Raw genomic sequence first — 14,186 nt, forward strand, 5'->3', positions numbered from 1 at the left:
TGCGGCTCTAAAAACACAGGTTGCAGACCCCAGGTCTGCAGGAAGCTGAACTCAGTGGTGTAGCTAGAGGGGGTGCAAAGCACTAAGTTTTGCAGGGAGCCTCACCGCGGTGTGCAAGCAGCCCCTCTCCTTCCCCTCCAGAGCCATTCTGGGTGGGGAGGAGCAAAATGAAGGGGGTGCCGCTTGCACACCGCGGTGAGGCTCCCTGCAAAACTTAGTGCTTTGCACCCCCTCTAGCTATGACACTGACTGAACTGTTTTGGAAAACTTTCTTCACTAGCAGAAGAGCATGTTGTTTCTGAATAAATGCCTTCTTGCTAAGGTTTGCAGCAGAAGAAAGGTGAGTAGGGGGTCCTGAATTGAGTCCGCAAAATGTCAGACACCTTATGTTCTATGCCAGCCGTGGTGGTCCACAAGCATGCTGCAAGAGTTTGGAGCACAGTGGTTGAAAACAGCTGAGAAACTCTTCCAGGTTCTCTAGCTCTGTTCCTAGGGCAGCTGTCTGGGGTTACAAATTGTTTGTCCCTTTTCCTTTACTGACTCTGCAGACGGACAATTCATTACTACAGACAGTTGCCCTAGAAACAGAGCCCCAGAACCTGGAAAAGTCTCCAGGAAGTGACATCACAGGAGACAAAAATCACATAGACCATAGGAGTCAGTGTGCTGTCAGAAGAAAAACATTGAAAATTGCTGTACTAGATAGAGGGAACTGCAGTATCTCCCCATGCAATGGCTGAGGTAATACTGGTACTCTTTAGCAGCAGGCTAGTTGGGGAAGATGAATCCAGGGGATCTGAGCTGTGCCCAAGCAGCTCTTCCTGTCTCCCTCCTGACCTTAGTTTTGGGGAAAGGATGGAAAGAGAGCCACTCAGGTGAATGGGTGCAGTCAAGTGCAGGTGCAATTTTGATGAGAACCAAGTTTTTAACCATTCTGAACTTCTCAGCACAATCCTCTGCATGTGTCCTTGGAAATAAGTCACACTGTGTTCAGCAGGGCTTACTCCCAGGAACATGTGGCCAGGATGGCTTGTACTCTTATATTGCTAGCCTGCTGTTACACAGAACGACACAGCCCTCATCTCTAATAAGACTATCTTTAGTTTCTCTTAATTTAATGCACATACACCAGTGATTCCCAAACTGGTGGGTCACAACCTGATTTTTGGTGGGTCGTAAAAGGGTGATGGAAAGAACAGATAACTAATTGCCTCAAGCCCTGAGGCTATTAAAACTCAAATGTTGTAGCTGCTCATTACCCTGCAAAGAGCTCAGCTCCTGCAGTTTGCAAGTATGTGTAAATATAGGGAGATAAATGTTTCAAAGTCTCTTTTTGTGTTCATTGCCGCTACTATTCCCCTTCTTCCAATGCTGGCTTAGCACTTAAAAAGGGGGGGCGGGCGGACAGGCTTCTTCATCCTAGTCAGCAGTTCTGACTGGAACACTTCTTGTTTTAAGCCATTTCTGCCCAATGTTGCATATACACAACAGGGACGAAATGTGTACACCTGTGGGCCAGGCAGAAATGGGTTTTAAGCCTGCACAACTGTCATGACTGTACCAAGAATCTGAACATGTGATTGAATCAAAAATATTTAGAAATAGTGATAAGCTGTTCAAGGGATCAAAATACATTTTACTGGATTTATTTTAAACTAGCTGCAGAGAAGTGTGGAACATGTAGGTGACAGTGTTAAGTGTCTGAATATTTTGTAAGAGGGGGAAAAAGATGAAAAATAAATCTGTGAAGAATTTCAACTAATATTTAATTATTACACCAAATGATGGCACAATATCTGTTGAGAGAGAAAAAATTAGTGCGTTCACCCAAACCTTCAAGACAAAATAGAATGTTAAAAGGAACACAGGGCTGCTGCCCAAAATGGCAGCCCTAAGTCAAATTCCTCCCCCCCCCCCCATCATAGCATCGAACACACTTAACTCCATGTTCCAATATCATTACATTGTGTTTTTCCCAGCTCGGGCAGCATCAACAAATGATGCTGAGAGTGTAATCCTAACTTTGTGCTCCTCTGGCACAGTGGCTGCTGTGCAGCCTAGACCGTCACAAACATGCACTAAAGCGAGTTCTTGACAACTAAAATGTGCCGGTGGGAAGGCTATCCTGCAGGTGCCAGATCCGAACCTGTGGCTGCCAGAGCAGTTAAGGTCTGAGGCAAGTGGTGCAAGGGTAGTTGGAGGGTGAAACAGAGGCAGGGCTGGGGTGTTTCAGGGTGGAACAGGGGGTGGATCAGCCCAGGAGGGGGGCAGGATAGGCAAAGCAGGCTTACGCTGTATCCTGTGCCCCCTTTTCGAGCCCTTTACCCAACACAGACTTTTTGGAATTGCGCTGGCTATTTAGCCGGAGCAGATCTGAGAAGACCCACTGGGCAGGCTGGAGTTTTACATAGGGTAAGGGAACAAATGTCTCCTTACCCCAAGTAGACCACCAGCCTGCTCCTAACCGGCACAGCGTAGGATATGGGCCATTTGGCTCTGCTATGCCAGCACTGGTTAGGATTGGGCTGCCTTTGGGGACAGGGAAACTCATATTGCAGTGATACAAGGACATGAAGTGAGTTGGAACTTGATGCAGGGCTGCCATTTTCAGCAGCAGCCCCATGTTCCTTGAAGGTCTGCCCTGTTTTGATTCACAAGAAAGAATCCTTATGTTAAGCTCATTTCTTCCTTCTAAAGCAGCCATCTCCAAAGTGGAGATCGCTCTATGCTGGTAAATTGGTCCCTGGCTTGGACAGCGCTTACTGTTCTGCCCAGGGACCTCTCTTTGGCACCAAAGATTTCCCGACCTTCACGCCGGCCAGCTGCACATGCCCAGAAATCTGGGTGCAAAGCCAGCTGGGGCCAAAGACCCTAGAAGCATGAAGTGAGCATGGAGGTTGGGAGTGCTCTACAGTGCAAAAGAGGCTCCTCCAATGAAACACTAACCGCCATTCACACGGGGGAGGGATTCTGCAGGGCACTGGATCCAGCCCACAGACTGGAGTGTGGACAGCCCTGTTCTAAAGCTACCAGCAGCCAGCCAGCTCTGCATTTACCACCAATCTATCTCCCCACACTACTGTTCTCACATGTTGGCATACATGCCATTGAGCAAATAGTCCAGCCTGGTGTAGTGCTTTTGCTGGAGAGATTCAAGTATCTTCCTACCCGTCTGCACTGAAACCAAGAGCAAGAACATCACCCCAAAAAGCAGCGCGGCGAGAAGAATGTTTTTGCTGCCAAAGGGAGGGGGATGCTTCTCGCCTGAAACTCCAACAGAGACAGAGCCTGCCAATTCCGGCTCCATCTCAGTGACAGGCAGATCAGGTAAAGACCCAGAAACAAAAATATTGGGTGCAGTTGAAGGCAACAGGTGGAGATTGTCGCTGCTGGTTCCAGAAGTAGTTGCTAGCCAGGGAGGAGCGGGACTTTTTCTTGGCTCCGTAGCCGCAAGCGTACTCCTGTGATAAGCTGCAGTAGATATGGTGGTTGCTGCCTTGCTAGGAGACGCAGACGGAGTCATCACAGCAACTGCACTACCTTGACTGCCAGAGGTAACAGGAGGCAGCTTAACTGTTGGCTGCAGCAGGGAGACAATGCGCTTGATGGTACTAGAGACATTTGGGGACAACAAACCGCTGACGTCATGCATCTGTGAAGAATCTGAGCTCTTTGACAGGTTTGCCCCTTCACCTTTTGCATGCTGGGAGTAGCCATGAGTCTTGAAGCTGGATTTTTCAGTATGGCTCGCATTTTCCTCCATCTTGGAGCCACTGGGCTTTAGCAAAGAACCCACCCAACTTGGAGGCTTTGTTGGAGTGCGAACTGGTGGAGGCACAGACTTCTCATTCACGGTGAAATGGTAGAGTTTGCTTGAGGTTGGGGCTGGCTTTAGGACATTTGCATCTAAAAGCAGAAGGAAAATGCTTCAAGACACCTCAGTGAGCAAATCCTCTCACCTGTAGAAGTTATCATGAAAGGCCCTGGGATGATTTCAGAGTAATGAGCCTGAAATTCTTCAGGGGACCAGACTTGCATGCAGAGCCCATTCTCAGAAGCCTGCAAGGCATAGTCAGAGGGGGTGCAAAGCACTAAGTTTTGCAGGGAGCCTCACTGCACCATACAAGCAGCTCTTCCCCTTCAGAGCCATTCCAGGCCACCATAGCAAAACACAGGTGTACACCTGGCTCCTAAGTGGAGGGGTAGGGGCTGCCAGCATGGCACAGTGAGGCTTCCAGCAAAACTTAGTGCTTTGCACCCCCTCTAACTTGTGCAAGGACACAGCTGTACTACAAATAAGAACCAAATGGAATTGGCTGATCATTGCCGTTCTCCACCCAAGATTGGGGACTGAAGGCTCTGTCGGAGTCCTCGCAATTCTTTTAATTAATGACAAGAAAACGGATTAATGAAATGCTGTTGCCTATTAGGGACTAATAGTCCCTAAACAATTTCCAGTTCTCCACAAACAATGTCTTGCTTCATCTTTATACAGCATGTAACCTTATTTGGGACAGCTAAACTTCATAAACCATTCTCTTAAATATGGGATGCCTTTCTGCTTCCAATATTTGGCACAGAGCCGTCTTGCCACAAGACTCATGTTTCACAGCAATACGTCTCCATCTTTAAACAATTTCAATAACAAGTTTAGGGTTTTAATATAATTTGGAATTGTTTGGGTTTTTAATCACATTGGTAAAAGCCACTTGAGCTGTTTGGGGGGTTGGGGTTGGTGGGGGGGTTGGTGGGAAAACTGATATGTTTTGTATAAATATTGTCCCAGAAATTACGAACTCCCTGGTCAATCAACTGATCATCATCATCAATTACCTGTTATAATTCTGCCGGTCACCAGTCCAATACCTTGATTCACTGGGAAAGGTTCCTTACTGGGATAGTAAAACAAGTAGCAGTTTGGGTAATTTGAGTAATTGCCTTTCCTTCTAGCATTGAAGACGACCAAGTTGCACTTCTTGTCTGGAAAACATACACACCGTCTAAAATGTATTTTAAAGCAATGCCATTTGTATCTTGCTGTTTTAGGACAACACATATCTATCCAGACATGTAAAAGTCAATTTCCACTTTCTGCCAGGCTTAGTTTTCACCTAGGTGGTGAACTTGTGGCCAGATTGTACCAGCAGCAAAATAAAATTCAGATATTCAGTAAGACAAATGTCTGTTAGAACATCAAGATCCTAAAAAGTTACTGAAAGATCATTAATGGCACAATCCTATGGTCTCTCTAAACTGGCAGAGTGCATGCTCTGATGGCACAAGCTGTCACAAAAGCACCATAAAGCACTTTGCAACAGCACAAGAGTTAGTGGTGCTGGTGGAAAGGCCTGCACCATCCTGCCAGGCCAATGCAGGCCCCCCCCCACCAGAGCAGGTAAGCTCTGTGCCGAGCAGTGGAGGGGAAGGGGGAAGGTGGGTGTATCGGGTCCTGGGAGGGGTGGAATCAGCAGAGCTGGCATGCACCCTGTCCTATCCCCCTTCCTGGGCATGATCCACCAAAACACATCCACCCTGTGCGAGTGATTTAGCTGGTGCAGTTTCGAGTAGATCTGTTGCCGTGATTGGGGCTTTCCCCGGGGCAAGGGAACAAATGTCCCCTTACCTTGAGGACCTCCAGACTGCAAAATTCCCCCACGGGTTATAGCTTAAGCTGCACTGACCCTGCTGCACTGGAGCAGGGGAATTTCAATAGAACTGGCTGTCCAAAGGAGAGAGGCAGATGTCCCTGGGTAGGGACTTCCACAGTGTAAGTGTGGCTACAGTGCAGGCCTCCCCACACATTCCTGATGGCAAAAGGACACCCAGAAGGGGGCTTTGAGCATCCTTGTCCTAAGCTGATCAGTAGCTACCAGCACTCAGAGGTAGGCCCCCAGAACTGAAGCCAGTGAAGCTGATATCAAAGGGGTGATACATGCTCCACAAGAACAGATTGGTCAAGAATTTTGCAACTGTGTTTCGTGCAGTTTTCGGGCACTCCCTCAGAGACTTCTATTGAGTCTTTTCCATGGAGACTCTGAAAGGAAGGAACTTCAGGTTAAACTCCAAGGCAGGGGCCACCCTAAGGATAGTCAGTGCTTGCGCCCCTCCTCCTCAGTGCGGGGCAAGTGACAGCAAATGACAGCTATTAGCAATAACAAGATGTCACCAGCTAGACATAGTTCCCTCTGTATACAAGTTACTAGGGCACAAACTGGGGAAGACCTTGTGAGTTTTCAGAGACATCTGGCTGCCCACTGTTGGAAACTTTGCTGGAAAAGCTACAAATTCTGCAATTCTTCCCCCGCCCCAGAACTACAGTTCCCAGGGTTCCCTGGACAAAGTAATTCAAACAGTAAGATATGCCTATAAAGCACAGTTTACCTGCCACTTCCTTCCCAGAGCAGCAAACATTGACACAGGCTTCCCAAGATGTGGTATGGACTGGATCCGTACCCCGGATCCCTTTGGAAAGAGCGGCTCTTATATCAACTGTGATGTTTTCCATTTTCTCTGAGGAACAATCTTGACCTTGAGACAGCTCCAGCATAGCGCATAACACCACTGCTAATGTACAAGCCAAGTCCCATGCAAAGTGGGCAAGCATTTCTGTCCCCCAAGTGCAAGTTGCTCCTTAAGGTTCTTCTGTCACCTTCAGGGCCATTTACACTGAGGATCTGGTAATTTCAAGAATGCTGCATTACTTGTACTCACTCTAGTAAAAAAAAGAAAAGAAAGGTGATTAAATGCTAAGTTATAACTGCCACAGAAACTGTAAGAATTATTAATAATTTTTATTCAGTGGTGTAGCTAGATGGGGGCAAGGCTATAAGTTTTGCAGGGAGCCTCACCGCAGCTTGCAAGCGGCCCCTCCCCCCTTCAGAGCCATTCCAGGCAGGAGGAGCAAAACAGAGGCACCCCTTTTGCTCCTCCTGTCTGGAATGGCTCCGAAGGGTAGGGGGAGAGGCTACTTGCACACTGTGGTGAGGCTCCCTACAAAACCTAGTGCTTTGGGGGGAGGGGCCAGCTAGCAGCTGAACAGATGTGCCTTTCTCCAACTCCTGAAAGGCATTCTGTTTTTCCCCAAAAACTACGGATCCAAGGAGACCCAGGGATATTTGTCAGGAGGGACAAATTCCTCCATGTGATGGCACGATTCCTGAGGAGATAAGCCCCACCAGGGGGGCTTTCCCAGGAGATTTCACCGTCTGGCAGCAATGGTGAGGAATACATGTTGAATCAAGCTGAAGGTCCCAGCAAGGAGAGACTTTGAAAGTCTTAAGTAAGTGTTATTCCGTTTGTGTCTGCCTGGCATGGACTGTGTAATTGATTGCTTGATCTGGAAAAGAAGAAGAGGAGGGGGGAGGCTTCCCCCCCAGCTGTTTATCGGTGTGAGAAGAAACCATAGAAGAGATTTGCCAAGCTCGTTACGGATATATGAAAGTAATATAATTACAACTCTATAACTGTGAACTTCGGTGGATTATAAATTAACTGTCCTTGGATAGTTTGTGCATTGGAGCATTTATTGCCTTGGTTTGATACTGTTGTTTGGGATTGCCGGAAAGAGCGATTGGATGTTTTGAGATTCTTTAGAACAGAGGAATGTGATTGCCAAGGCTACAACTATAAATAAGATAACAGAAACAAAAACTGCACCAGTGACATCCAGTGGATTTAAAAAGACATTGCAAGAACTAGATTTGCGTCTATAAGTGGAGCAAGGAAGATAATGCACTGAGGACATCTAGTGGTCTTAAAGAGTATTGCAAAAGATATTTGAGTTTCAAAGGAAGGAAGAAGGAAGATGGTGGGTAAGAAAGTTCAAAGTTTGCCAGCATCTGTGATGGGATTTGGAAAATTAGTACATGAGGAAGCGAAAGGGAAAGATTGGAAACAGACTATGCAAGACAACATGGAAAAACTGTTGGCAATGGCACAGCAACAAATAAATCAATCTGCACAGACCCAAGAATGTGTGGATGCTTTAATTAAACGATTAGATGAACTTAGTGGACACCTGATAGATGTGAAAATTACATCAGAAGAAGACAAACAAGAGATTGAGAGATTGAAAAAAGGTAGGAAAAGACCAAGCTAAAATATCAGACATAGAAGAAAATCAGCATGACGCAGAGACAATGTTAATGGAAACTCAAATGGATAGTGCAGCTCCAGTGGTGAGGATACAAAATATTCCAAAAGAGAAAGGAGAAGATTATGGTATTGTGCTCTGAATGGTGGTTCTGGAACAGAGTGTCCTCTCCAGTGCGCAAAGCCTGGGTAAAGTAGATATGGAGGATAAACTGTTTCCCATGCAGCAAATCCCCCCTCTCCACGTCGCTGGAATGGTCCAGTGGAAAGGCAGAGGCCAATACGGTTGGTTCCAGCGGTGTTGCAGGAGTTGCCAGAACAAGACTGTGTTCAGCCATGAACTGCCTCAGGGACTCCGGCTCTGGATTTTGCCTTGAGGTTGACTCCTGAAGCCTCTTCCATAACTGGATGTAGCCACAAGGCAGAGGAGGTTTGGGATCAGAGTTTTCCTTCTCTTAGATGAGCTGCCTTCCCAGGCTGACGAGTCCCATCTACCCGGTGGCTGTTTAGTCGCTTCTTACGACAAGTACAGCCAAACCGTGGGCTAGCCCCCAGGGGTAAATCAAAATATCAAATTAAAAAGCAAAATAAGTTATTCGGAGAGAAAACCAATTCTTCTTAACTAATAAAAACCACAGCTATGAAAACTACATTAACAATTCATAAGAACAGAGTTTAGTACAGAAAAATTATGTTTTCCTGAGCTGATGGATGTCCCCACACCATGACCAGATTTGAAAGAGTGCAATGAGGGGATCAAGCTTTGGACTAAGAGTGGGGAGACGTGGGTAGGCTGCCCTTGCCTCCTTGGAGGAAGACTGGAACACACAGCAGACCCCCACTTAATGACTAGTTCATCATACGATTGAATCACTTTACATGCAAGACTGGTATAGGCCAGAAAGCGAATGCTGGCTGCAAACATTTAAACTATGCAGCAGAATTGGAGGAGAATGAGATGCAGGTGCTGTGATTTTTAGAGGCTGAACAGGTTCCACAAGACTTGGCAGAAATGCCTCCATTTCACCTCTGACACCTAGAATGGCCCTTATCGTAATTTCGGTCAGCCTACCTCTCCATGATGTATTTCAGGGTAGGGTTGATACCTTTTTATCTAGCCTGGCTCCTTTCGTAGCCGCCTGACTCTGTGAAAATAAGTCACAGCTGCCAGTGGTCAAAGTGAGTGGGTCTCATCAGATCCAGAAGGCTGTCATAAGGTTTAACCCTTATGGTGGCAATATGAAGGGTTGCTTTGTAAGATGACAATACGAAATAGTCTGTAAACCTTGTGTAATCATGGATTACACTATAGTCTGTAAGCATCTAATACAGTTTTGGATCATTTTCTCTGAATAGCCTTGAGGAAAATGTGGACACTTTTAGTGCTGCATAAATTCCACCCACAACTCGTATTGGCAACCTTCAGTCTCGAAAGATTATGGTATCGCGCTCTGAAAGGTGGTTCTGGCACAGCGTCTAGTGTGGCTGAAAAGGCCAATCCGGGAGTGACAATCCCTTCCACACCGGGAGCAAGTGCAGTCTGTCCCTGGTCTGTCTCCCTGGCTATGGGCCTTCCTTCTTTGCCTCTTAGCCTCAGACTGTTGGCAAAGTGTCTCTTCAAACTGGGAAAGGCCATGCTGCACAGCCTGCCTCCAAGCGGGAATTCTTCCCTTATTGACCCTGTGAGGGTGGGCTGGAGATAAACAATGTCTGGAGAGCCATGATTAGGGTCTATAGCTGATGTAAAGCTGCAGTTCCTATACGGATGTACCTGGGAAACCTATGTATTGAAAACCATAGGGTTTACTTCTGAGTAGAGGTGCGTACCATTATGCTGAGAATGTATTCATTAAACAATGTCCATACTGCTTTTCCATACCCATTTCTGGCAGGGTTCTTAGGCTTTGTTACAGCTCCATGGCCTACATAAATCATTTCTCCACCATCTCTATGCCAGGGGAAGTGTCACTTGTTCTACCTGTCAGATTGCTTTTAAGAGAAGCAAAGTCATGCCAGAAAACAAAAAATCTGGTCCAGCCCATTCATTGTTCCAGGTGATAAAGTGGTTCACACACTTCAGTGGTTAAATATTACACTGAGAAGGGCGAGTCTGGAGAACCCTGGGTGTGTCACCAGAGCCTATGATAGAACCATTCTGCACACGCAACGCTGATTTGGCCTTCAAGGGTGGCTCCAAAACAGATTAGATTGCATTTTATGACCCCCTCAGAAAAAGAACAGAAAACCACACCTGTCATGTCAAAAATGACCACAAATTACCTTATCTTATTGTAATTAAGAATATATAAATGCTAAGAAATACATTGTATTATTACCAAAATCTAGTACTTAATTTCTTGAACAAGAAGGAAAAAATGGCTTTTGCCCTGGTGTCATTCTGGAAACAAGATCACCACATTTGGAAGCCATTGCCCTGATCCAGCAATTTTCAACCAATGTGCCCTTGTGGCAGGAGTTTGGAGCATAGAGGTTGAAAATAGCTGAAAAACTCTTCCAGGGTCTGAGGCTCTGTTTCTAGACGTAGGTACGAGCCAGCAGAGGAAGAGGGACAGACAATTCTTTATTGCCGTAAAAACAGAGCCACAGAACCTGGAAGTCTCCCAGAAGTGGTATCACAAGAAACAAAGACCATAGAAAAGGCCGTAGAGGTCTGTGTACTGTGAGAATTAAAAAATCATGACCCTAATTCATAGGGAAGCGATCTTCGACCTATTTAATCTCACTGCACACTGACAAGGCGCTAAAATTGTCAAGGCACATCATCAGGTGTTTAACCATTGACAAGGCACACCACCCTGATGGTGGGGGGGTTCACATCCCCCAGTGGCTCTATTAATAAATGACCCTCCCCAAAGTCCTGCGGCACACCAGTGGACCATTCATGGCACACCAGTGTACCACAGTACAGTGGTTGAAAACCGCTGCCACAGCGACTCTGTAGTTACTGAGAGTCAAATAACTCATTATAAAGAATGTAGGAGTTTGGCCTGTTCTTCTCTTTTTAATGTTTCAATTAGTGCTAGTGGGGAACACAAAGCACCACAAAACCACCGCAATATAGAGAGGCTTCAGCACTTTGTCCCCATCATAGTACCTGAGTCTTTTTTTCTCCTTTATTAGTGAATAAAATTCAAAAGCAAAAGGGAAAAAGCAAAAAATTCATAACATAAATGAAATGCATACAAATTACATGGGGCACAACCAGGTCTACTCAGAAGTAAGTCCTATTTTGTTCAATGAGGCTTACTCTCAGGTTGGTTGGCCACCTTCAGTCACAAAAGACTATGGTATAAGCCTACAGCACCTGGTATTCCCAGGCGGTCTCCCATCCAAGTACTAACCAGGCCTGACCCCGCTTAGCTTCTGAGATCAGAAGAATTCTAATAGGAAATCTATAAATAAATGCCTAAGAAAGGCTTCCAAATGTCCAAAAACGTATCCATATGTAATTGTTGTCTAAAACTGTATGATCAAATGTTGATAACATTAAGAGGTCCTCAACCCACTGAGAGGGGTGGGTTGGAGGAAGTGGGAGGAGGTGTACAGGAAGGTCAGCAAAGTGGCCTGAACAGCAGAGGCCTCCAGAAGCCAGTGGAAGACCACAACATGCCAGTCAAAAGGCCTGACCCCATATAGGACTGTGGGTAGGAAAGGGAGGGAGGGAGGAAGGAATATACGGGAGTTCTGCTAGATGTGATTTCATGTGTCTGTGCAGTAGTGTGACCTGGTAATTTTAAGAGGGCTCTGATAGTGAGACCAGAGAGGTCCCATCTCACAAGCCACACTTCTAGGACTAAAGAGTGTACCTGCTCTATGTGCTTTAAGGGTGAGAGCTATCATTAACAGGCACTGGGGCTAAGCTTCAGACAAATCAAGTCTGGCCAATATATATCTGGCAGCCTCTGTGCCTGGATTCCCAGAACCTCCAGTAGGCATTACTGGACAGTAGAAGGAACAGGATCTAGAGGAAATGGCAGCGTCTGGGAAGGGAAATGGTGTTAACTCAGAGACTACACAAATGAGTAATGTTAGGATATTGTTAGTTAGGACAATTGTTAGGACAATATTACTACATTTAGTACAATGTTAGGACATTGTTAGTTAGGACAATGTTACTAATGAGTAATGAGTTAGGACAGACAAAAGTAAATATTTCTTTACTCAGCTTGTGATTGGTCTGTGGAACTCCTTGCCATAGGATGTGGTGACGGCATCTGGCCTGGATGCCATTAAAAGGGGATTGGACGAGTTTCTGGAGGAAAGATCCATTATGGGGTACAAGCCATGATGTGTATGTGCAACCTTCTGCTTTTAGAAATGGGCTATGTCAGAATGCCAGATGCAAGGGAGGGCACCAGGATGCAGGTCTCTTGCTGTCTTGTGTGCTCCGTGGGGCATTTGGTGGAATGCTGTGAGATACAGGAAGCTGGACTAGATGTGCCTATGGCCTGATCCAGTGGGGTTGTTCTTATGTGCAGTCTTAACCCCTGCAAATTGGGCAAAGAGGCACTTTCTCAAGTAGTGCCGCTCCTACGAGTATGTTTAGCAAGGGGAGAGTAACTGCCCTACACCCCAGCACAGTGTCTTTTCTAGTGGCTGTTTGCTGGTGTCTCTTCTGCATCTTTTGAGATTGTGAACCCTTTTGGGACAGGGAGCTGTTTGGCTTGTTTTGTTCTTAGCTGCAATCCTATCCACGCTTACCTGGGAGTAAGCCCCATGGACTATAATGGGACTTGCTTCTGAGCAGACCTGCACAGGATTTGGCTCTTTCTCTGTAAACCACTTTGGATTCAATTGTATCCACACTTACCTGGGAGTAAAACACATTGACTGTAATGGGAGTTACTTCTGAGCAGACATACATAGGATTGGGCTCCCTGTGAACATTTTTTGGGAAGGGTTTGAAAAAGGTATTATATTGAAGGGGGGGGGTTGAAGAACAGTATAAATAACACCAATAATCAGCTTTTGAGCCCCCTGCAATTTTGGTGAGGCTTCAGTGTCGGGTCCCCCACGCCCTCCACCCACCCGGCATCCTAGAGATCCTTGGAATCCGGATCTCCCATTTATCCCCCCGAAGAGAAGCAGAATCTTTTCCCACTCCCAGTTTCAAGGCTTCAGTGCATTGCAGTTAGTGGGGAGGGGCACACAGTGCAAAAGACCCCCCCCCAACTTACCATCTGAGAAGACACGCCGAGGATCGCACGACACGAGGGGTTTCTGAGCCCTGAACTGCCTGACTGGGTCAGGCTCCCTGCAGTCCACCCTCGCTGGAAAGAGCAGACAGATCAGGAGGACTTCCCAGTTTCTCAGTGGTGGAGACTCCTCAGAGGTTTCTCCGCCCAGAATTCAGCGGAGGGGGGAGTTGAACAGGAGGCAGGCGGCGGCGTAGCCAGAGGGGGGGGCAAAGCACTGAGTTTTGCAGGGAGCCTCACTGCAGCGTGCACGGGGGCTCCGTTTTGCCTGAAATGGCTAGGGAGGGGAGTCCCTTGCACTCTGCAGTGCGGCTCCCTGCCAAAACCCAGTGCTTTGCCCCCCCTGGCTACGCCACTGGTCCTGGGTGCCATCGCAGACCTTTCTATTCCATGCAACCCCAATTTTTGTGTGCGGGTCTTTCAAGTACTCCGTCTTGCTCCCCACGCCTGGAATGGCACCAAAGGGGGGGGGGTCCTTTGCAGGCTCCCTGCAAAACTCAGTGCTTCGCCCCCCTCTGGCTACGCCACTGGTCCTGGGTGGCATCTCACCCAGGGCCGGGGGGGGGGCAAAGCGCTGAGTTTTGCAACCCCAATTTTTGTGTGCGGGTCTTTAAAGCGCTCCCAAACTCTGTGCCGTCTTTCACTGAATGCCCAGAATCGGTGCGGTCCGGTGCTCTTCTGCCTGTTTACTCGGGCGTAAACCTTGCTGAGCCCAACGGGGCGCTCATTTTCCGCATGACCGCTTTCCAAAGGACCCCTGAGCGCATCTGCCTGGAGAGCAGGAGCCCGGTGACCTCCGCGGGACCGGCACCCCCGCAAGCGGGGCTCGGGCCGCGCGACCGGTGGAGAAGAGGTCCTGCGGAACTCCGCGCCACTGGA

At 47.3% G+C, this 14,186-nt stretch overlaps 1 protein-coding gene across 1 annotated transcript; it reads right to left on the reverse strand.

The window, feature by feature from the left end:
- Window positions 1-1,790: 1,790 nt before the first annotated feature.
- On the reverse strand, window positions 1,791-13,424 carry MANSC1 (MANSC domain containing 1). The gene is made up of 4 exons (XM_066632527.1): window positions 13,290-13,424; window positions 6,382-6,712; window positions 4,834-4,980; window positions 1,791-3,906 (listed from the first exon to the last, which is right to left on the reverse strand). The coding sequence occupies exons 2-4, from the start codon at window positions 6,602-6,604 to the stop codon at window positions 3,086-3,088; spliced, it is 1,191 nt and encodes a 396-aa protein (XP_066488624.1). The 5' UTR covers window positions 6,605-6,712; window positions 13,290-13,424; the 3' UTR covers window positions 1,791-3,085.
- Window positions 13,425-14,186: the final 762 nt, after the last annotated feature.

This window comes from Tiliqua scincoides, chromosome 6 (assembly GCF_035046505.1).
Source record: "Tiliqua scincoides isolate rTilSci1 chromosome 6, rTilSci1.hap2, whole genome shotgun sequence".
Lineage (NCBI taxonomy): Eukaryota > Metazoa > Chordata > Lepidosauria > Squamata > Scincidae > Tiliqua > Tiliqua scincoides.